This window comes from Dama dama, chromosome 28, assembly GCF_033118175.1.
Source record: "Dama dama isolate Ldn47 chromosome 28, ASM3311817v1, whole genome shotgun sequence".
Classification (NCBI taxonomy): domain Eukaryota; kingdom Metazoa; phylum Chordata; class Mammalia; order Artiodactyla; family Cervidae; genus Dama; species Dama dama.
Genome location: NC_083708.1, coordinates 48,784,112 through 48,807,444, shown reverse-complemented (window position 1 = coordinate 48,807,444; position 23,333 = coordinate 48,784,112). Strand labels below are relative to the sequence as shown.

General features: G+C 41.9%; 1 protein-coding gene and 1 long non-coding RNA gene across 4 annotated transcripts in view; both read right to left on the bottom strand.

The window, feature by feature from the left end:
- Positions 1-11,389, bottom strand: part of LOC133048144 (uncharacterized) — a 110,293-nt gene extending 98,904 nt beyond the window's left edge. Inside the window, exon 1 of the long non-coding RNA XR_009690963.1 lies at positions 11,345-11,389. This is a non-coding gene — a long non-coding RNA (uncharacterized LOC133048144). The remainder of the gene's footprint in view (positions 1-11,344) is intronic.
- Positions 11,390-13,955: 2,566 nt separating this feature from the next.
- FAXC (failed axon connections homolog, metaxin like GST domain containing) overlaps positions 13,956-23,333 on the bottom strand; it is a 74,692-nt gene continuing 65,314 nt past the window's right edge. For all 3 annotated transcript variants that reach the window (XM_061131449.1, XM_061131448.1, XM_061131447.1), the window contains one exon: positions 13,956-21,977. In XM_061131449.1, coding sequence (XP_060987432.1) covers positions 21,688-21,977 — 290 coding nt within the window. In that variant the 3' untranslated portion in view covers positions 13,956-21,687. The remainder of the gene's footprint in view (positions 21,978-23,333) is intronic.

Here is a 23,333-nt window from a genome sequence, read left to right as displayed (position 1 = left end):
CAATCCACACCAAAGGCGGCCTGGTTGGGGAGCAAGAGCTATACCCACCACGGCCCCCTAGTCCCAGCCCCACTGGGCCAAAAGAGGCCTTAGCCACTCAGAAGCTTAAAAAATTGTTTGTGTTTTTAGAATTGTTGAAAGATATCCCCCCTAATTTGGAATACATCCAAAACATGTGTAGAAGTTGTTATCTCTCTGGGGAGTACCCTGTGCTAACGAAAGACTAAAGATGTCCCTGTTAGCCAATTCATTGTCTGTAACTTAACTAGCGACAGATAAATGAACCAGAATGGATTTTTTTTTAATTATTGCATTCTTAATACATAGATGAAATTTCAGAAACCTTATAGAAATGCAGCAGCACTGTCTAATAATCTAAGGAAAGAGGAGAGACTTAATAAAACAGTATTTTATTTGCTATCATCTCTTTATTGGTGTCTCACAATATAAAAGCTACTGATAGCACTCCTGGAGTTGTGGTTTTAAAGCAGCATGCATTCTGATCCCAGGAGAATTCACATTAGAAAAGCCTGTTTCATGAGCATTCTCCATCCCAGGATAGCTGTTGTTTTCATGCTGAGGCTAGTCTGTGCAAAAATTGATCAATGAATTTATTTTTTCCTACTTGATTGACTGTCCTAGCATTACATAGATTCAGCTTCATAGTCACGATTCTTCAAATGGAGGACTCACTAGACATACATTTGACTGCACCACTCACTTATCTGGCATCTCTGAAGCCCCCACATATTATAGAGTTGCGCTGCTCAATATGGTAGCCACTGACCACATGTGTCTATTTAAATTTACATGTTAATGCATTAAAATTAAAGTACCTCCATTGTATCAACCACATTTCAAGTGTTCAGTAGCCACATGTGGCTACCAGATTGGACAATAGAAATGTCAAGCATTTCCAAGACCACAGAAGGGGCCCTTGAACAGTACTTTTCCATAGGATATTGTTGAAAATCTTTGGCAAAGCAAATAAGGCCCTTTACAACCTGGTCCCATCTACCTTCTTACCATTTTCTCTGACCTCTCCTCCAAACATCCCATTATTTGACCCCCTAACCCACCACTTCTGCTGATCTCCCTGGAATGTCTTCTCTGTACTTTCCACCCCCACTACCTGTGAATTGCTCCTAATTCTTCAAATCCAGGTTTAATATCACCTTCTCCCTGCAGTTCTCCAAGATATACTTTCCCCCATCCCACAACTAGGAGGTTCATTGGCCTCTTAGAAGTAATTCCATAGCTGTTTACTTCTTTATTAAATATGTGTGATATTAATTATGCTTAATAATATATTTTACTAAGATGTAATATTTTATTATTTAGTAATAATAGTCATTATTATTGTAGAATAGTCATTGTATCTTTGGAAACTTTATGAAATAATTATTTTAAAAAATAAATGTGAGCTCTGATCCCACCCTAGTTTGAAATACAATTCTCAAAAAAAAAAAAAAAACAGCTCCTCTATCTTCAGAGCTAGGATGATCTGGAGAAAAAGAATTGAACTAGGAAACAGGAAACTCAGAGTCAAATCCTTGGTTTCATCCTCACTAGCTGTGTGATCTTAGGCAAGGGTCTAAAATTCCTTGTTTTCTCATTTATCAAATGAAGCTTTGGGTCTGGTTATTCCTAAGAACTGTCTGAGTTCTTCCAGGGCCTACATCTAAGCTGGTAGCCAATGAAAGAATGGTAGAAATACAGGGTGGTGAAACTAGGAGATCAGAATGCCCCTTCTTCATCACAAAGCTTCTGGAAACTAAATCTAAACCTCTCCTTATTCTCCCCTCTTTCACACCAAGCTGGATAATTCCAAGGACTATTACCGTAGTCAAGTCACCAGATTCTTATAGACAAGTCAGGGGGTCAGTCTACATAGGGCTGGGCTCTTGGTCTTGTGTTTGTAATTAACTTTCAAATACTAGAATTATTCAGGATAGCTAAAACTGCTAAAAAAAAAAAAAAAAAAAAAAAAACTCAAAATAACACAAAGCAAGTCAGATATCGTTAGCTCTCCCAAATTAACATGCACAGTCTCCTGAGATGTTCAGGGCTTAGCTCAAGCATCAGTTTAGAAATCCTTTCCCTGACTCTGCACCAGGCCCACCCCTGACACTCTCCTTCACACTCCTCCCTTCTGTGTTCCTTATAACACTTATCATTGTCTGAACTTATCTTTCTTGTTTATCTGCTTCCTTATTGATTGTGTGCCCAAATATTCACTAAAATATAAGCCCCATCAGGGGAAGACTATACCCAGCTTATTTATTGTGGTTTTAAGCCCCTATGATGATGACTTGCACGTGGTAAGCACCTAATAAGTATTTGAGGACTCTCTGATGAGCAAATGAGGTTCCGCAAAACGATGGCAGAATCACTCCTACAGTATAGCTACATTTTGCAGTGTCTTTAAACCTCTCACCGTCTCTGTGGTTGCTCTTCAGCATTGTGATTTAAGATTTGATTTAAGATTAAGATTTAAGAAGATCTCTTTACTGCCTCAACCCTGCTATCTTACACAGTAATAAGGCCACATTCTCCTGTCCCGGTAAGCACACCCTCTTCCTCTGGCACTGTCTTTATACTTTGCTATGCCTTCAGCAGGCATCATTGGGTGAATAACTTATAATACTTCCCCCTCACTAGGAAGTCAGGACACAGGAGTTGGCTCATGTTGGCTCTGTGTATATGTAACACAATTTTGTACCTCTGACCACGTGACACAGAGCAGAATGAGACAAATGGGGGCCGGGGAAGAGGGAGAAACCAAGACTGCTCCAGGGACCTCAGTGGCACCCAGGCTGGAGCAATCAGATTTTTTTCACCATGAATTTTGAAAGTTAGCATGGAAAAACCCAGAGACTGAGAGTCACCAGTTCTGGAAAACATCCTGAACACTTACTATAGAATTGCCTATTCTGGGGTTTAGCTGTCCCATTCTTCCTTTAGCTTTGTGAGATACAAGGGTTCTTCCAATCGATTTCTACTGCTTGTAATCAAATGAACTTTAACCGATACAAGCCAAGGTATCCTCCACTCCATCCTGTAACACAGAACTCTTGTCACGTAATGTTCTATCTGGCCGGTATCACTACAACCTGTGGACACTTTATTCAGTTATAGTTAAAACAAATTTACACATTGATCAAAGTCGTTCACCAGTTGGAAGCTGTCAGTGCACCGTGGGTGCAAGAATATGAGTGAAAGCTATCAACCTAGAAAGAGTCTGTACTAGAAAGTGGTACAAAACCAAAATGCTCGAATTTTATAGGAATAGAAATTAAGACCTAAAGTAACATTATACTCACCTACATAATCAGAAAAGAGGAGCTGGAAAGATCTGGTTTCTCAGCAGTGTAAATGGAAGAGACCTGAGGGTTTCAGCTGAATCTAATCTCAGACTTACCTAAGACTATATGAGCCCAACATGATGAGAACTAATAAAGTTCCCAGATCATGATAATAATGATTATTATTACTACATATAATAATGATTCTGTAGTCTGAGACGTGGATTAAATGCTAGCTGAAGTATTGTGTCTAGATCTGTTGTCATCCTATCAGGATGGTCAAGGAGAAGGCTCTAAAATGTCGAGAAATGTATAAACCATGTGACATCAGGAACCATTAACAGAATTGGGGATGTTTGGTTTGGGGAAGGACAGGATTAAGAAAGTCCAATCGCTTCATCATATATTTGAAGAGCAAACACATGAAAGAAAGCCTCCGTTGTAATTCTAGTAGACAGAAGTAGGAATAGGGAAAGAAAATTAAAGAGAGGCAGAATTTAAAACAATGGCTTTCTATCAGAATTTCCCAATAATATAATAAGGTACCTAACAAGAAGTAAGCTACTTTTCCTGGAAGTATTCACAAACAGGCTAAGTATGTCCACACATTTCAGAAAATGCTTCTGCACTGGATAGAAGGGTGACATAGATGACATTCCAGTCCCTTTCAATACTCAGATGTGGTATCTCTTGTGCAGACCCTATCACTCGCTATCCGGGTGACTTGAGCAAGTAACTTAACGTCCCTTGAGCTCTTCAGCCTCACCTGTAAGAAGAGGAAGCTAAATTAGATGGTCTCAAGGTCCCTCGCATTGCAAACCTCTATCATTTACAACAGAGGGGCAACAGGTCATCTGAGGTGGGGGTGGGGGGGTGGCGGACTCCCAGAGAGTCGGAAAGAAGTGGGAGCCGGGAAAGGACCCTGCAGTTAGAGAAAAGAGGGGAAGCTGATGAAAGAGGAAGACAAATAAAAGCTTTCAGGAGGGGAGGGAAAGCATGGAGGGTCATGTAACAGGAGAGAAAAGAAGAAATCAAAAAACAGGAAAGAGAAAGACAAAATGACAATGCGGAGGTTCTGCCTTACCCAGCCCCTCCCGGCTCCATTTCATAGTCCCATCTCCACCTTCTTTATTGTTCAGCTATCTTGATAAATTTCAACTGGCATTAACATAAAACATGTGGTTAATACCATAGTTTTAACACCCAATTCACTTTTACTACTAAAGGTGTCTTTTTTTCCCAAACAAGGATCTCTCCGAGACCCAATGCATTTTCCTTTTATATTCATCACATATTAAAGGTTTCCAGGAGCCCCTAAATTTCCAATTTATGCTGAGACTCCCATTTGGTATGCTGAAGGTACTTCATCACCATTCGTTATGAATGAGCTACAACAGTATTGCAACAGCGCTCAGCAAACAGCTCCTGACTTTCAGGTGTCGTTACATGCAAGTTAAACTAAATGGATGAATTTTTAGCAGGAATAATGTAGTTCATGTTGACATTATTCAGAGCTTTCCCAAGAAGACAGGTATTAATCAGACAACACTCCTGTAGGTCTCCGTATATAAATATTTGGGTGTCTGGCTAAACAGTGCCCTAACCTTTAAAAGGCATATAGACCCTTATGCTTTAAATAGGATCATCAGTATAAAGGGCAATTTAGGACAAATAAAAAGAAGAATTTCTTTGCACAGGAGTATGGATTTATATGGAACCTATGATAATAGGTTCCAAGAGTTTGAACCACACACAAATAAAAATAAGTCCCTAGGAAAGATTTAGATAAGTCAGTAATCACAAAATTTTGTGAATTCTTCTTTCAAAATCATTCATGTTTCTGTCTCTTCCTCTCTATTTACACTATCCCCATTTTGGACAACATACATTTACTGAAGCCTCAGAGGAAGTTTTACAAAACACAAGAACTCAGGTGTCATTTCTGAAAGTTTATCATCTAGAAAGGGGGATATGGTATACAGCAAGAGGTGTCTAGGAGAGCGTGTAGGCACATGCTAGGTGATCAGTGAACAGATGAACAAGGATTGCTTCAGAAATTAAGAAGAAAGGACCACTTATGAAGGCAGGAAGACTTGCAGAGAAGGATGAATGTGATATGAGCATCATGCATGGAATCATGGCATGGATAAACAAACAAGATGAAAATCCCAAGATCCAAGGCATGGAAGTGGCCAAGGGTTTGACACAATTTTGAATGAATCATCTGTCTGGGTAAAGGATGGAGTTCATGGGAGGAACTTCACGTAGAGGAGGAAAATGAAGCTGTTAGGAACAAAATACAGGTATCCCCCACTTTTCAAAAGTTTGCTTTGTTTGACCTCACTTTTAAGAAAGACCTACATTAGAAAAAAAAGAAAGACAGACCTACATTAGTACCTGTTTCCACTAACCAAAAGAAATCCAAAAAGGGTTTTCACTTTTACCAAAAAAGGGAGAAAAGAAAAGAGAAGTGGTTGTTTCCCAGTAAGCTGTCACAGAGGCAGGGAGAGCAGCTCCCCCAGGTTCCTCTCCGGGAACCACACGCAGCGTCACAGCCTCAAGCCGCCATCACTTTGAACTGTGTCTGTGAGTATCTGGGCTTTATCTCAGTTTACTCTGTGCATCCGTTATCAAGATGTGTCCTAGGGTAATTGCTTCTTCACTCTACATCATTTCAGCTCATGAGATAGCCGGGGACATCTGTGTTAGAGGTGCTTGGCAAGCAGGCTAAGCGTTGCGACTCTTCTGCAAAAGGGGAGAGTCACCAGGATGTTTGAGCAAGAGCAAAAAAGACTTCAGTTGAGAAAACAATGTGAACAGAAAGGAAGGAACGCATGTACAGGATGTCCTGCTCCTCCCTTCTAATGCCCGCTGCTGCTGGGCCCATCTTCCTTTATCATCTTGTGAGCCTTCCATTCAGAAGTCCTCGCTGCATCCCACATGAAGTCCAAGGTCCACTTCTTGGCACCTGCCATGTGTTATGGAGTTTCACAGATCTATCATTTGCCACTTACTGAAAACAGGACCTTTCCACTTTTAACTAGTCTGCTTACTATTTCCAACATACACACAGTTCATTATTGCAAACATTTATGGTTACACATGTTGTGCCCAGTTCTGTGCTAGATGTGAAAGTGAAAGGATCATAAAATAGAGCACTGCTTTGGAAGACCCGAAGTCTAATGGAACACCTCTCGCACTGTTTTGTGCCTGAATCCTACCTATTCATCCAGAAGAAGCTCAAGTCCATATCTTCCTCACAGCCATCAATGATCACTCCTGCCCAGGCTGGCTTCACTTACTAGGAATTCATCTGTGCTTATAACATTTTCCATTCATTCTATTATTATAATTCATCATTTATAATTTTGACATGTCAATAAGTTTTCACTTTAAAAAACAACAACAACAACAACTAATTCCGCACTTAAGATGGGATTTCACTCCTGGTTACTTACTGCCCCTGCAACTTGCACATGCTGACACCAGGGGGCAGTAGTGTGCTGAGGGGACAGCAGCATCTAACACCCAGACGTTAGAAGCATGGATTTCTATTGTTCACACGTCTTAGATTAACCCTAAATCTTATACATAGGCATAATAAAAACACAAATCATTATAACTTCCCTGAATCATTATTTGGGAATGATCACCTATATAACCAATTTACCCTTCAGTTTTGGCTTTAGATAAGAAACTTCATTAACTAATCTTTCCCACCAAAGTCCACTTGCTTTCTATAAGGCCAAGGCTCTTATGAGTCCGTCCCCAGGCTCCTTGACAGTCCTCTTGCCCACTTGCCAGGTGACTTTTCACAGACGTTAAAATTTTATATTCCCATATTTCAAATTGGTCTTATTTAGTCTCTCCAAATCACCAGCAGAAAACAGAGCACAGATGAGCGATGAATATAGATTAATTATACGATTGATTTTTCATATGTGTGTGTCAGCTTCATTCTAGGTTACTAAAAAAAGGTGTGTGTAGGGAATGGGGAGTACATTTGGAAATATCCCTATGTACCAAGGGGACAGCCTCAGAGTTTCTTAGAATCTCACTTCAGAGACAATATAGAGGGGGAGATAGCCAGTTTAGTAGAACTAAGGGAGAATTTTTCATTCTTATTTTGCAATGATAAAGGAAGAAGGAGTAGCCCAGGAGAAGGAACAGAAAAGCTGAGGATGCTTGGAGCAAAGTCCTTGTGATAAGAGCCTCCAGCCTGAGAAGAGATGCCAGAATACTGCTCACTTAAGAACAGTGAAGGACATTCACAGACTCATGACCATCAAACTCACCTTAAAACATCCTTTGGTTCCCAAGCACAGATATATGCTACATTTTACGGGATTGCTTCCTCACCTTCCACTGAGGCCTGGAGACAGTTGGCATCAACTAATCCCACTCTGTAGTGGGGTCTTAGACATATAAGGAGAGGTGAGAGGTAGGGGAAATTTCCAATTGACTCAGGCTTAGTGATCCAGTGGGGCTTGGTGGAGAGCTGGACATTTTGCTAGAGAGGTCTACATTTTAGCACAGAGACACAAATAACGTACCATCTAAAAGAGACTTTGCTGGGTCTTCCATGGCAGACCTGAGTTCAATCCCTGAAGAGGGAATTAGATGCCCCATGCTGCAACTAGAGTTCACCTGCTGCAACTAAAGATCCCCAAGTGCTGCAACCAAGACTCAGCACAGCCGAATAAATAAATATTTTTAAAAATAAACAAATAAGAGACTTTGCTTACAAGGACTTTTGGAAGAGTGCTAGAAGTCCAACCAGGGGACAACAACAGAATCATAAGCGATCAGCTAGAGAAGCATTATCCTGTATCCTGGGAACTTCCAGATAGAAGATTTCTTGGAACTAGGGATGTCTCCAGATGGCCTGGGAAAGTGCCCACAAGAGTCATCTTCAAACATCTGCAAATATCTGCAACCATTTTGGTAGCAACTAAGTTAGACATGTCCCCCTAAACTCCTCCGCCTTTCTCTGATTCATCCCTAGCAGCCTCAGAAGCTGAGGCTAGCCAATACATGTTGGGTGGGAAAGGAGGAGGGTGGAAGAGAAAGTTGGCAGAAGAAACAAAATAAATGAACTTTGCCCTTCTGATGGAGACAAATGCAAAGCAGAGGAGCAGCTTCAGTGTTGAATGCAATTCAGAATTTGTATTACTGTCCCTAACTCTACATATTAATAACAGAACCATAATTGAACAGAAAACTGGACGAACAGGACAGAAGAGCCTGGCGTGCTGCAGCCCATGGTGTTGCAAAGAGTCAGACACCACTGAGCTACTGAACAACTGGTTTCTGTTTGCTTGTGGTTTTTCTTTTTTTTTTTACTTCCTATTTTATATTGTGGTAAAGATGACCAACAAATTTGTGTTAGTTTCAAATGTACAACAGAGTGATTCTGTTATACATATACATGTATCTATTCTTTTTCAAATTCTTCACCCAATTAGGTTGTTACAAAATGTTGAGTGGAGTTCCCCGCGCTGTATAATAGGCCCTTATTGGTCATCCATTTTAAATACAGCAGTGTTTACCCGTCAATCCCAATCTCCCTAACTATTGCTCCCCCAACCCTTCCCCCTGGTAACCATAAGTTGAGCACTGCAACTGCTTTGAGGGACTAAAGGGATCCCTATCTTTCAATCATCTAAGAGTGAGCAGGTAAATGATGAGACTTGCCTAAAATTTCATCCAACATTAGGGAGAAAACTGGCCCTACAGAGCAGCTTTGCAGGGGAAGTTAAAAAAAAAAAAAAAAAAAATGGTAATTTATGACTGTACCTGACATGTCTACTTTCAAGCTACTAGTTGCATATTCACAAGATGATACAGGAAATGGGGCTAAGAACAATATTATATTTCTATGAATTCAAATTCCTAATACAGAGAAAGAATTAGAGCTTGAGGAGAAAAAAAAAGAGGAAGACTTCTCTCCTCCCTACTAGGAATTGCTCCCTCTATCTTTAGCTACAGAGTTCAGGCTGAATCCAAAGAAAGCATCTCTAACTGCACTCTACTTCCTATAAGATGCAAAGCCAGAGCTAAAAGGAATAAACTTCCAAACCCCCCGAATAAAGCCATACACAGAGTTTGAATGTATGCAGTCTCCTTAATAAGTTAAATATCCTATAAGGCATAGAAACAGTATAGGACAAAGAGTAGGTGAGTATCCAACACCAGAGGCTCTAACAAGAGAATTGATTGGGCCACATAAGACTGCAAGGGTGGAGATGAAGACAGTGCCAACCACAGGCAGGGTTTGGGGTTCAGATGTGTGGCATGTGTGTATGTCAAGGAAACAGGAGCTGTTTGAATTATGGGGCTATCATTCTATCAAGGGGTCCTGAGGACTGCATAAACCACCTTGAGCCTCCAGAAATTACTACCCCATATTTCAGTCACCTGCAGTTTGTTCTATGACTCATTTATGGGCTGCCTTGGCACAGTCTGTCTTGTCAAATCTTAAACTTTGGATATTTCTTTGCAATTTGATTTGCCTTTTACCTGAGAATCTGTCCATTCCCGTAACTAACCTTTATTGATCACATGCACTGTACTCTGAAGAGAGTTGCCTTGTGCCTCCCCCCCTGGGGACTTCCAGTTGCTACAGGCTTTAAACCCTTAAAGTTATCCAACACCAGAAATCAGACATCCCATGGCTGAGACCCCTGCCTGGGGAGTCAACAGCAATGAAAAAGTAACACAAGTGTTTAAAGAGGATACAACCACAAGCTTTGGGGGGTGGGGTTCCCTGAGTGCTCCATCTTTGGGGCTCTGTCTAAGCAGTTTCCCAGGCTCTTACAGGGGAAAGCTCCTTTTAGGGAAAGGGGGGTTTATTTCCCTGCTGCTAAGACATAGATACAAACACCCAATCAGCCCCCACCACCTGGCTCCAAGTAGCTGGCCTGATGCCTTTGAGCAACACAGATACACTTGTTTCATTTGAGCCTGTCTACGATACCTCTGCCTCCTTTATCTCTTCAGTGGTATAAAGGCCGTGGTAGACAGTAGTGTAAAAGCTGAATTCTCAGACTCACTGCATTTAAACTGCAGCTCTGCTGATCATCTGACAGAGACTGGAGGAAGTTTCTTAACTTCTCGCTCATCTGTAAACCAATGCTGCTGATGGCAAGGATCAAGGTGTAGTGATGAAGAATGTAGTGATGAAGAATGATAAAACCTCACAGGGCTGTAGTGAGGATGAAATGATAAACAGAAGGAGGTTGCAAAAACACACTGCTTGGCACAGAGTAATACTGTGTGTATGTTCTCAGTCGTGTCTGACTCTTTGCAGCCCCATGGACTGTAGCCCGCCAGGCTCCTCCATCCATGGAATTTTCCAGGCAAGAATACTGGAGTGGGTTGCCATTTCCTTCTCCGGGGGATCTTCCCCACCCAGAGATCAAACCCAGGTCTCGTGTGTCTCCTGCATTACAGGTGGACTCTTTACCACTACTGTCACCTGGGAAGTCCAATTAATATGGTACTAGTAATTAATTAGCTATCATATCATATAAGTATCATATATAACACAATAATTGTGTATAATACTTCATTATTATATCATTATGGTTAATATTAATATTAATTAATTTGCTATTACTAGTTGATTTGGTCAATTAACTCCTCTTTCCAGCACTGTAAGAATCAGCAGAGCAGGAGGTGGAGTCCGTGTTGCCAGAGGAGTGGCTTTCAGCCTCAGGGAAGGATAAAAGGCAGTTTGAGCCAGAAGCTATCTTAAACATCAACCTGTAAGAATCCTCATTTTGTAAATGAAAACACGGAGTGATGTGGTCTCAGTGTTACTGACTCTAACAGTACCTTAAAGACATACTTTATGCAAATACAAGGTGCCAATAATTTTTTTATTATCTCTCCCGCCCATTTGCTTCCGCAATCCCTTCAGGGAGGTAGCTTCACTTCTACCCCTTTACAAGCTCCAGTCCAACAGAGACTGGTTCCTCAAATTCAGGGCGGCTAAAACCAAGCACTGCTCTTGCCCCAAACCAGTTCCCCCTCCTCACCTTCAGCAGCAGTCCAGTCTCCAACATTACCCGGTCACCTTCCCCATCTCCCCGCCCCGCCCCGGGTCCCCACTTCCGGGAGGGAGTCTCGGGTTCTTGCGCACGCCGGCCGCTCTCCCTGCTCCCCATGCCCCCTCCCTGTTCTCATCTCCCACCTCTAACTTCACTCCAAGCCACCGAGATCAAGTCCAGCTGCTCTCCGGCTAGTGCTGCCTGCAGGCTGTCATCCCTGAATCTTGTTTAAATACTCACTCCTCACATCAGTCCCCAGCTCAGAAACTCTCCTCACCCACAAAGGGATGACTTTCCAAACAGTGAGCCCCAGGGTCCTTTCTCCCCACGTACCCTCCTTCCCATTTTTGTGCCACTAGTGAATCAAGGCTATTGACACCCCTGAGTAGTCTTTGGAATTTCTGCTATTTTCTTTGAAAGGCACCAGCTAAAGCTGGAGGAGGCTTGTGAGAGTGGAAAAGCAGCATCAGGCTTCCCCACAATAAACCCTGGGCACAGTAGGGTTGGGAAGAGGCCTGGGGCTGCTCCCTCCCACACTCAGCCTTCCCTCCCTCCCCTCCCTTCCAAGGCTGCCTGGGATGCTGTTTTAATCAGCGTTTTCTGATCTGTGTGGAGCATGAGTGACCCAGTGTGCTTGCCCCAGACCAAATAGTCCAGGGAGGGGAACCCCAATACTGCCCATCCCTCACCTGGAAAGGACCCCCAAGTCTTCACCACAAGAACACTGTCAGGCAAATAGAGCAGGTACCTCTAAGCACACGGGCAGCAATGCAGACATTACTTTAATGAAGGAAGTGGGTTCTCTTTCCTCCTTGTTTTCCGAAGTCCCCTTTCATCCAAAGGACAAGCTACTTTAACCTTGCCTGTGCCTACGCATGCTCAGTCGTGTCCAACACATTGCGATCCCATGGACTGTAGCCCGCCAGGCCCCTCTGTCCATGGAATTTCCCAGTCAAGAATACTGGAGTGGGTAGCCATGTCCTCCTCCAGGAGATCTTCCTGACTCAGGGATCAATCGAACACACGTCTCCTGCACCTCCTTCATTGGCAGGAGAATTCTTTACCACTAAAAGGAAATTCTGTTGCCAGTGAGTGCCAAACCGGCTTGGCGGTGTTTAGTAGGCGCTGACAGTGGGACCGTCTACAAACCACACAGGCAGCCCCTGAGAACAAGGAGACCGACTGCGCCAGCTCCCCCGTGAAGGAAAAAGACAAAAACGTAGAAAATAGCATCATGGAATACTCGGTACAGCTGGTTGCAAAATAGTTCTCTTAACACTTCTGGGAGCGGAGTGTTTTGGAAAGGCAAAGCATCCCCTTCATTCTGAAAGCAAGGAGCACAAAGCTTCCCTGAAGGGACAGACACCACGCTTGAGTCCAGGACCCCCACCCAGGTTCTAGAGGGGTTCGAACCCACTTAAGTTGACGTAGTTGTAGATTTGCCCCAAAGCATTTCCAGTTGAGGTCTATGTTACTAATAACACAGACAATAAATAATAAAGGCTGAGTAGTCAGGCTTTACAGGTTACCAGAGAAAGGGGGTCTAAATGATAAAAACCAAATTATTATCTCTGAATGTGGAAAGAGGGGGTTCTCGTTATTTACCTGATAGTCCCACGGTTTGAAGAGTTTGGGATTTTGTGGGGTTTGGGTTTTTTCCTGTTTTGTTTTGTTTTGGGGGGAGGGGCTGGTTTTAGCCATGTTGCGTGACTTTTGGGATCTCAGTTCCCTGACCAGTGTTGAACTGGGGCCACTGCAATGAAAGCCCAAAATCCTAACCACTTGACCACCGGGGAACTCCCAAGTGTAAGATTTTGGATGCGACCTTGTTGTAATTTGCCCTAACGGGTATAAAGCTAACATTTGAATAACAGTTGCTCAGATTTGTAGAACAGATTTTAAACATCCTGAATGCCTCCACCCATTCTGAAATGCCCACAGGCCCACCTCTCCTTTGCCGTTCCTTGCCAGGAACGTGTGTGAAACACTTAGTAAGATTTGTGTTTCCAAAACCTCACTGTGAATCTCTGACCCCAACATATTGACTTGAGCATCTCTGAGCCGCATTACCCTAATCCACCTCCTCAAGCCTCTTTCCTCATCTATAAAATGGGAATCAGAATTACTTTCCTGAACAGCTGGGGAAACTGAATGAGGCAGATTTACTTACACAGAGGGGAGTTGGTCTACCCACAGGCCCAGCAGCCACAGGGGCGGTCTTCACGTGTTCCACCCTCTCCATCTCCTTTTCTCCTCTCTGCCAGAGGACATCAGTCCCGACAGAGCTCTGACAGGCACAGTGGGCATGAAACAAGGGCAAGAGAGGGAAGACCGCATAATCCAGAGACCTGTTTTTCCACTTAAAAAACATTCATTTAAAATTCTATCAGAAAGTCAGACGCCTAAAAAATTAATTACCTCCCTTCTAATTATACATGAGCCTTAAAACTAAAATATTCCCCCAATCATCCAAGAGACCACCACTTAACAGTATATTAGATGCAAAAAATATCTCAGATTTTCCCCATGGGTGTAGAGTTTAAACATTCAAATTTGCAAAAGAGAAGCAAACTGGAATAAAGACATTCACAGCCAGCTATTTCATATCCATTAGTTATCATTTACACGTCAAATACATACAGCAATGAGACCAAATATACAGAATCTCCACATTTATATACAGTAATCAACATAGTGCACAATTCAAATCTATCTTACAATCAAGTGTACAAGTTTAAATATGGCTTTATAAACTACTAACAATAACTGTACTAAAGGAACTCATAGGTCCAGAAATAAGCACTGGAATGCCGCCTCCACATCAAGGCCCTCATTCAGCAAGATGCTATCCATTGTGTTTGCGAAACAGAGGGTGCAGGGAATTGTTTCCGGGCAGTGTCCACCCATCAGCCCCCGAGCAGCTGAAATGTAGGTTCAAATTATACCAACATTGGTCCTTCCTATCTCAAATATCTGAAAATAAATCTGTACATCTTCCACACATTTGGAGACACAGGGTAATAAACAAATAGAAGAAAGATAAATAATCAGTGAGGTGGTGATTACCAGGAATTATCAAAACGTGCTTTTCAGATTCAGATTCAGAAATGAGGCATTAGAGTCAGTATTTGCATTTTTGAGGTTTTTCCCTCCCTCCTTTCTTTTCTTGTTTTGCTTAAATCAGTGTACTGAGAAAACTTTCAGAAATTTAAGAGATGTACTATATCAAGGGGTCCCCAAAATAGAATATAAAAGAGTTCTTATAAAGGTAATACCTAATTATTCACTCTTTTCTTCTAGCCAAAAAAGGCTCTTAAGAATGAATGAATAAATAACCTTGATCTAAAATCATGCTTCCATGCCTATTTTACATCTACTTGCCCACCAACAATATATACACATTCTCTAACCAACTGCTGCCTTCTAGGTGCTATCCTCACGTCCTTCTCGCTCCATACTCTAAACTCTATTGAGTAGAAAACTATTCCCTGTAAATTTCTATGTTTGCTATGGTTTTTAATGTACATAACAAATCATTGGAGCAGTGTGTGTGTGTGTGTGTGTATTTAAATAAATACCTTTCGGGGCATGCTTAGAAAGTCTTGATGAGGTCAATGAGCACAGAGGTCTGGAGACCACTGCCTACATAGAGATGAGGTGGGTGTCTCCAAACATTTAAGGGTCTTTTATAAAACAAATATATAAATATACTCTGTACACTTTTTATATTAGAAAATGGAAACTCTATGTCACGAACACGTTTGAGAGACTAGAAGGAAGTTTCAGAATCAAAGGACTGAACACACTGGGGCCACTCCTCCAGTTCCCAGGCTCAGCCTCAGGTGGGGTAAACCGGGAGAACAAGCCAGAAACTAGGACACAGATCAAGGTCACTCCAGTGCTTGCAGCCACTAGAATAACCACAACAGTTCTTCCCTACAGGCTGCATTTGCCTTTGATTTAAACCCGTAGTCCTTCAGATTGCTTTAGTAAGACGCCACCACTCAGAACACTCTCAACGTGCCCGACGCTTCTCTAACACAGCCACACCACATGATTGCCTGAAGCCCTGTATCTGTTCATCTTTCCTTCTCTCCTCCCACTCAGTGAGATTCAAACACCACTGGAGGAAGGACTCGGATCCTCATCTTTTCAACCACCACCATCGGAGGAACGTCACCCTCATCAAGGGTGGAGTTGTCAGACACTCAGCAGGGTACAGATCGCTGGGAAAAACACGTTTCTGATAAGCATGATTCCACGAGACGGTTTACTTGAGGTAAAGTCATTTTGACAGGGGTCACACAAACATGTTGTTCCTACTGAAGCAGAGATTCCCTCCAAAATTTGAACATTATCTCTAGTCTTATTGCTGCAAAAAACAAATCAGATTCAGATATAATTTGTTAAAGATAAAAACACAATCATCTGGACATGGTTGATGTTTTAATAAGCTAAACATGATCTCTTATTGACACAAACAAGTATGATAGAAGACTTCCAATTCTGAACAACTATTAGAGAGAATAGTCTATATATTGTTGTATTTTTTAAGGGAGGGAGGTAGGAAATACCCAAAGCATTACTCCTTTCTAGCCTCGAATTATATCACATTCCCTCTGCTATCTGTTTAGCCACTGCTGATTAACTTGACAATTTAGGAGCTAAATCCTACTGTTTTCAAACCCATGGGGTAACTTTTTTTTAATACTAAAGGTCTAAACTATACTAATAAATCAAAGTTACTCTATTCTAGAGCTAAAAGTAAAAAATAAAAAAGGGAGGGGAAAGATGCTTGCCAATGGGGGATGGGAGGTGAATTAGTCACTTTCAGTAATATTACTTTTCATAAAATGAAATAGCATCATAAATATATATTGCTCTATAGCTAGTGAATTGTTTCAAAATATTTAAAGCTGTAATTAGGGACAAGAGCAGTTGAAAAATATTTAAGAAGAATATTATAACAATAATCAAGCTAATTGCTGAAATTATTTGTGTATGGAACACCTAAGTACTGTACCAATGTTTGTCTCTAGATAACTTGTTTCCCCATGGAAATGATCAGGAGTGTTGGTGCTGGCTGGACCATATTCATAACCTGTTTTATTTTTGCAATGGTCCCCTTTATTTGTCTACAAATTTTATAATTAGGGGCAATAATCCACTTGACATTTGAGCATCCAAATTGTCTAGCCAGCAGCAGAAGTTTCAGAGAGCTCTGGTCTGGGGACAAGGTCCCTGTTTGGCCAGAGCCAGAGTGGTTAAGGAGGTCATACTGTCAGCCCCAAAACAGTGAGTTGCTTCCTTTTACACTACTTTCAGTATTCTCTGTAACCTTCTTTATGGGGCAAGGCCAATGTGTTGCTGGTTCCAGTTATCTTAAAGATTAAAATGCCTTAATTACCTTTAAGATATTCTTTAAAGTCAGGGACTAAAAACCTAAACAAAATGAAGAAAAGCCCACATCCATTTGCATTACTCCTGGCACTAGCAAGGGTTCTGCCATCCAGAGAAGCCTCCTGCTCACACACCAAGTGGTCCTTTTAAACTTTGCAAATTGCATCCAGACCATCAAAAGTAAATGAATAAAGGTCAAGCATGCCACAGTCACAGGCAATCGATCCTGGACCTGTTAGAAATGGGTTGCCAGAGTTCCGCATTTAAACTCAAGAAGTATTTGTCATTGAATGTACTTTCATCAGTCCTTGTTCTTCTTAAATAGCACTGCATAGACAGGAGAACAAAGGATCCTGGGTAATAGCCAGGAGCAATGAAAATAGTCTCACCCCATGTTAAAAAAAAAGAAAGAAGAGGAAGAGGAGGAGAGGAAGGAGGGAGTGGAGGGGGGAGATGAAGGAGAAGAGAAAGAAAAAGAAGAAGAGGAAGAGCCTGAGTTGTTCCCTATCAACAAAAGGCACCATCCTTTTATTGAAAATACACTCAACAATTGTTCAATTAATTAATTAATTAATGCAGAAAAATCTGATTGTGCAGAACTTATTCCTATAAGGAAAAATCCAGCTTTTTCTCTCCCGCCTTAAGCCACAGACCAATCAGCTTATCCATGCAGAGGTGGTAGGTTTCAGGGCTGAAGTGACGCCCCTGTCCCTGAACTGATTTTGCAAAATCAACATTCTGGGTGGTCAGAAGGTAGATGACAGTGATGATGACAACAAAATCCTTTCACTTTCAAAATGCCAAACTTGTCAGAAGAAGGATATTTTCTCAATGTGAAGCGCCTCTTCTTCCTTCCCTGTCACAGAGCACTCCCCATGTGGATAATGATACAGATTACTTGTGCTTGCACCTCCCATTCTAATTCATCTCCTGTCTGGCTGGGATAAAAGCAAGCAAGAATGAACACTAACAGAAGTAACTTTTAAAGACTGTTTTTCAAACAAGGTTTCTTCAACTGTGGTCCATGAACCCCCTAAGGAATCCACAGGTAATTTCAAGACATTTCTAGATCTCCTGAACTTATATGCAAAATTTCATATATCTCCATATTTTTCTGGGACTAGGGCATAGGACTTGCATTAGATTATCAATGGAGACACAAAAATTAAAAACCACTGTGTGTGTGCTCAGTCGTGTCCAACTCTGCAAACTCATGGACTCTAGCCCGCCAGGTTCCTCTGTCTATGGGACTTTCCCAGCAGGAATACTGGAATGGGCTGCCATTTCCTCCTCCGGGGGACGTTCCCAAGCTAAGGATTGAATCCACATCTCCTGAGTCTCCTGCATTGCAGGCAGACTCTTGACTGCTGAACCACCAAGGAAGCCCATCATCACTGAGTAACTAAATACCCAGTGAGAGATCATATGGGCACGGATTCCTTAAAAGATCCAATCCAAGAACAAGGGTCTTGGTAACTTACATGTCCATCTTGGTGACATTCCCAGAGCACAGGCAGCACTTTGTACAGAGTAGATACCGAACAAAGATCCCTTGAACTGACCCAGGTGAAGAGATACAGGGGACAAGACTGATCGATTTCGAGCACTCTCGGAGAGGCTGGGATGCGCCGGTTCTACAAACATGGAGTGAGCTCTCAGGGAGGTGGTTTTAAAAAATAATCCAAGTCAAGCTGATGTAATGGCAAGAACTCTGTAAGGCAAGGTGAAAGACCTCAGTTCTGGGCCTGCCCTTCAAATAAATATGGCTTTCCAGAGCAAATCCACCACTCAGCTATCCACGTCTATGAGTCTATACTTTCGAGCAATCTGGGCAAGACCCCCACAGCTACAATCCTTAATGCCTCCTTTCCTTGTACCCTAGTTGTTTCACAAACACATATCCCATACCTCAGTACACACAAGTAGGGCTCATGTGAGGACAAGACTCAAGTTCTGGTTCAGGTCCAGTTGTTCTAAGTCTGTGATCAGTCAGCTGGGTAGCCCATCGCCTTGGTAACATTAATATTCACAAATCATGATGTTACAAAAGAAATGGGAACCTCTGGCAATATGGTTTACCTCTGCATAAATTTAAATCCTCCTTGTATCTACTCTGACATATGCAAGGCAAAGTATAATTTGGCTGCTCCTTCATCCAGACAAGTGGAGATGAGGGTGGGGTGGGGCAAAGGGAAGTGGAGAAAAAGATAGAATTTAATTTTACAATGAGAGGTAAAAAAGAACAGGTAGCCCACAGGTCTTCTGGCCATCCAAAAGCATCTCTTGCATTAAAGATCACACTTCCTTAAGTTATCTTCCAATAAAAAAGAAATACAGAACTTGAACAAGAGAGTCAGATGACCAAAACATCCCCTAATTTCTTGTTATTTTTCTTATAAGTAGCACCTGTTCATCAAATAGGAGAACAGTTCAATCTGGGCAGCCTAAGAATGAAACATATAAAATTAAAGCCCACCTAATCAAGACTGCATAAGTTGCCCACACCACTGTGGGTTTTGTCTTAGTCATTATTTTTCCATAACCCACTTTAAGAAAGTAAAACCTGGGTATGTTCTAGGGTTCCTAATCAAGTTAAACCTACAAAATGCTGTATACCCAAACATGAGTTTTCGGGCAGTACCCAGGACTCAGCCCCTGTGGGAGGCACCTGGAGAGAATGAATGAAGGTTTCACATATTTAATGTTGGTTCTCCATGGATGTGCCCTCCAAGTAATACACAATAATAAATATCTGTGACCCCACATACTCATAACTTAAAACTTTGTAGCATGAAGATACAGTATATTTTGTGCTATACAGGAAGAATAAATTATAGACAAAATTTCAAACCCAGCTCTTTCCAACTGAAGATGGAGAAAGGGCAACTCAGTCTTAGCAGAGCTAGGTCTACAGTCTGTCGACTCCACATTTTCAAGCCAGGACTTCCTCTGTCACACAGAATTACCACCAGTTGGTCTTGGAATGCATTTGCTAGAGAGATAAGAGGTGGGTAATCCTGGAAATGATGCTGGAAACAAAATAGGCTTATCCATTCATATATCTTCCAACACATTCTCGTTAGGCATCCAACAGTCCCCTCAAAGATGAAGGGTTTGATAAGATACTAACAACTGAGTTTTATGTGGAATAAAAATGTCCAGCTTAGAGTGTTTCAGCACTTCTTCCTAGTTACACATTGCTTAAACAGTAAATCACCTCAAATACTCTCTCCCATTACGTCTTTGTGAATCCACGGCATTCTAGGACTGTTTTGCCAAAACTATATTCAGAGTCTTTTTCAAATAAAGTATATGAACTTCTCAGAAGTTGCTGTCTTTGAAGAAGTTCCTTTTTAACCCCATTAGGAATAGCCCTCCCCCAGGCAGTTGTAGTCAGAAGCCCAAATCCACAGCCATCACCCCAGGATCTTCACCCCATATTTCACTGGAAGATGTCTTCAGAGATAGAGTGCCTTAGTCAACACTGTAACCCCAAGAGTTCAGGTGCTCTATGGGGAGGGAAAGAGAGGACAGGAAGGGGAGGGGAAATCCTTAAGAAACATTAAGATTCTCCTCAGCATTGGCTTCCCCTCACTGGACAAGGGCTGAGAAGACCAGAAAAGTTGCATTAATAAAAACTGCATAGAGTCTACACGGCACAAAGTGCTCTGCTACCATTTACAACGATCCTCTTCCTTCTTCATCTTTTCAGTGCATCTTGCAAAGTTTGTTTTCAAAAAAGACATTACAAGTTGGCGAGCATCTGCTTAAAAAAAAAATCAATCAAATCCTTTTCCCTTCACCTCTATTAAATAGATCTTATTCCTGAGCTTTATCAAGTAAATCAAACGTAGGCAACTTAACACTCCGGAATCAACAAGGGACAGCTTTCCAGTGTGAGTTCAGGCAACAAAAGAGACTTCTCTGCAAATATACAGTAGAATTGAAGACTGTTTGTAGCTGTTGATGATCTGTAAAAATATTTCCAAGGTTCTTTCAACGAAAGGTTTCAATTCAAGCAAGATCACAAAGAGGATGATGAGCGCGTCCTAACTGTGCCTTGGTGTGTATTCCATCGGCTCGGCTTGGGCAAGAGACCGTGGCTGCTGTTGCCTGAATATGGAATTCCTCCGCCCGCCGATCTTCACACGCATGAAGCACATTAAAGGACAAAATGTGTTTATGTCACACCTCTTCCTAGAGGTTTAAAGCGCCAAATGTTACCACATGAATCCTCACAACACCCCTGTGAGGTAGGTAGGTGGAGACTATAGTCACCCCCACTTTACAGGCGGGGGAAATGAGGCACACAAGAATTAAGGGACTCGCCCAGAATCACATAGCTAGTCACTGGCAGGGCTTAGGATAAAACCAATTCTGGCTAGCACCTAGCACAGTGCTTTGCACGTAGTAGGTGTTCACTGAATATCTATGGATTTTATTTGACTTATATTTCAACATACAATATACACACAGAAAATACAAGCGGCCACCAAAGAACACTTATCTCCTGCATTCCTTCTGATGACATCACTCACGACTGAATCCTACCGGATGAAGGACGTTCAAGGATCCAGCTCACACCTAAGCCCTCGGGTTGCAGGGGATCAGCGTCTCAGCAGTCTGTGGACAACCCGCTCTTGCACCTGCTCTACCACACAGCGTTAGTTTTCTAATGAAAACAAAGATGAATTTTAGGAACCATGCTGACTTTTTTATTTTTTTTGCCTCTTTGTTTTAAAGGGAGCCATAGGAATGGTTCTGGGTCTGGTTTGTACAAAAGAGAAATAAGGCTGCTCTACTCCAGTTAGCTTGCGAGAACCGTGCCGAGCACGAAGATCTGCTCCCAGCCCGATGGATGTCTGCCTGGGAAGCTGGACGGACCCCAGGGAGAGGCAGCTCCAGCAGAGGAGGGTCAGCGGGGCTGACCGTCACTTGCACTGTTCGTGGTCTGTGTAGTCATCCATGTCCACATCGGAGTCAAAGAGCGAGTGTCCGGTGAAATCTGTGTCTGGGGTTCTGGAAAAACTGTTCTCTGCTCCCTCGTCTTCAAAGGTCTCTGTCCTTGAGTAAAAGCTGAAATCCAGCAGGGGCGTGTGTGTCTTGCTGCCGTCGCTGCTCTCCTCCGACTCGTAGATGGTGTTGTCATCCTCGTGGTGCCACTCAGGCCAGAATTTTCTCCTTATCCTCTCACAGTACATAGCCAGATTGATCAGCTCACCTGCAGGGTGGTAAGGAAAGCAAGGGTTAGTTCTCAAAAGCAACCATCTACCGGCCACTTGGCTTCCTGGGCAACTCAGAAGAACGGTGTAGGATAGGCATGAACAATGCTTTTCCCCAGAGGCATTGTCCAAATGTTTAGATTTTACACATGGAAGAAGAAAGGTGAGAGGGAAAAGTTAAATTCAGTGAGTGGGCTGGATGAAATTCAGGAGTGCGTCCTAGGATGGTGAGGGGTGAGCAGTGTAGCTGATTCAGAATGGCACTAAACTACCCATCTCTGGGCTTTGTGAAGCATTTTATTATTTTATGTTTGCATGTCAAGAAAACCAGTGCTTCAGCTGGTTCATCTCTAAATTAATTTATAGTCCATGAAAATGCACCAACTGTTAGTTGGATTAAGTCAGCCAGAAGTGATCATTCATTCCACAAACATTTGTAGTGTTGTTATAGGTTGCTTACTATGCCAAGTAGTTGAAAAAAAAATAGGTTAGGAAGGAAATTTTGCCCTGAATCATCCATAAAATGGATAACTCAGAACTGTCTTTATGGATGAACATGCCTGCAAACATATTTAGCAAAACAGAGATTGTTTAATTTTTTAAGTAAAATTCAACACTACACCCATGATCAGGTTCTTGCTTGGTCACCAGGTTACTTCTTTTTTCCTGTGAATCAAAGGAACACTTTCATTAACTTGCTAAAACTGTCCAGGCACTCATCTGAAACATGACACAGTATTTGGCTTTCATTTCCTAATTCCAAATGCAAGCTGCAGAAAAAAGAGTGAGTTTTTGCTTTTGAGCCACCAGATGGCAACACAGCTCAATAAGCATATAATTTGTCACCAACTCTTAGAGGATTTTATTGCCCTAAGAATAGTCTTTGGATGTCTATTTTTTTAAGTTATATAAACACTCACTTATTGTGTAGGTAATCTATGTTTTATTGCAGAAAATTAGAAAATGCAGGTAAGCAAAAAATAAAAGAAACACCAATAATCCCATTTGTCATAACATTTTCATTTATGCTGTTCCTGAAATTTATGTTAATTTATATATACATTTGGGCTTCCTTCCATTGTGGCTTAGTTGGTAAAGAATCCACCTGGAATGCAGGAGACCTGGGTTGGGAAGATCCCCTGGAGAAGGGAAAGGCTACCCAACTCCAGTATTCTGGCCTGGAGAATTCCATGGACTCTATAGTCCATGGGGTGGCAGAGTCAGTCACGAGTGAGCTACTTTCACTTTCACTTTTCACACATATACATTTACATATATTTACATATGCAATGTAGCATTTACTATATATTGTTTCTTATGCTACTTTAAAAAAATTGTTTATTATTTTTGGCTGT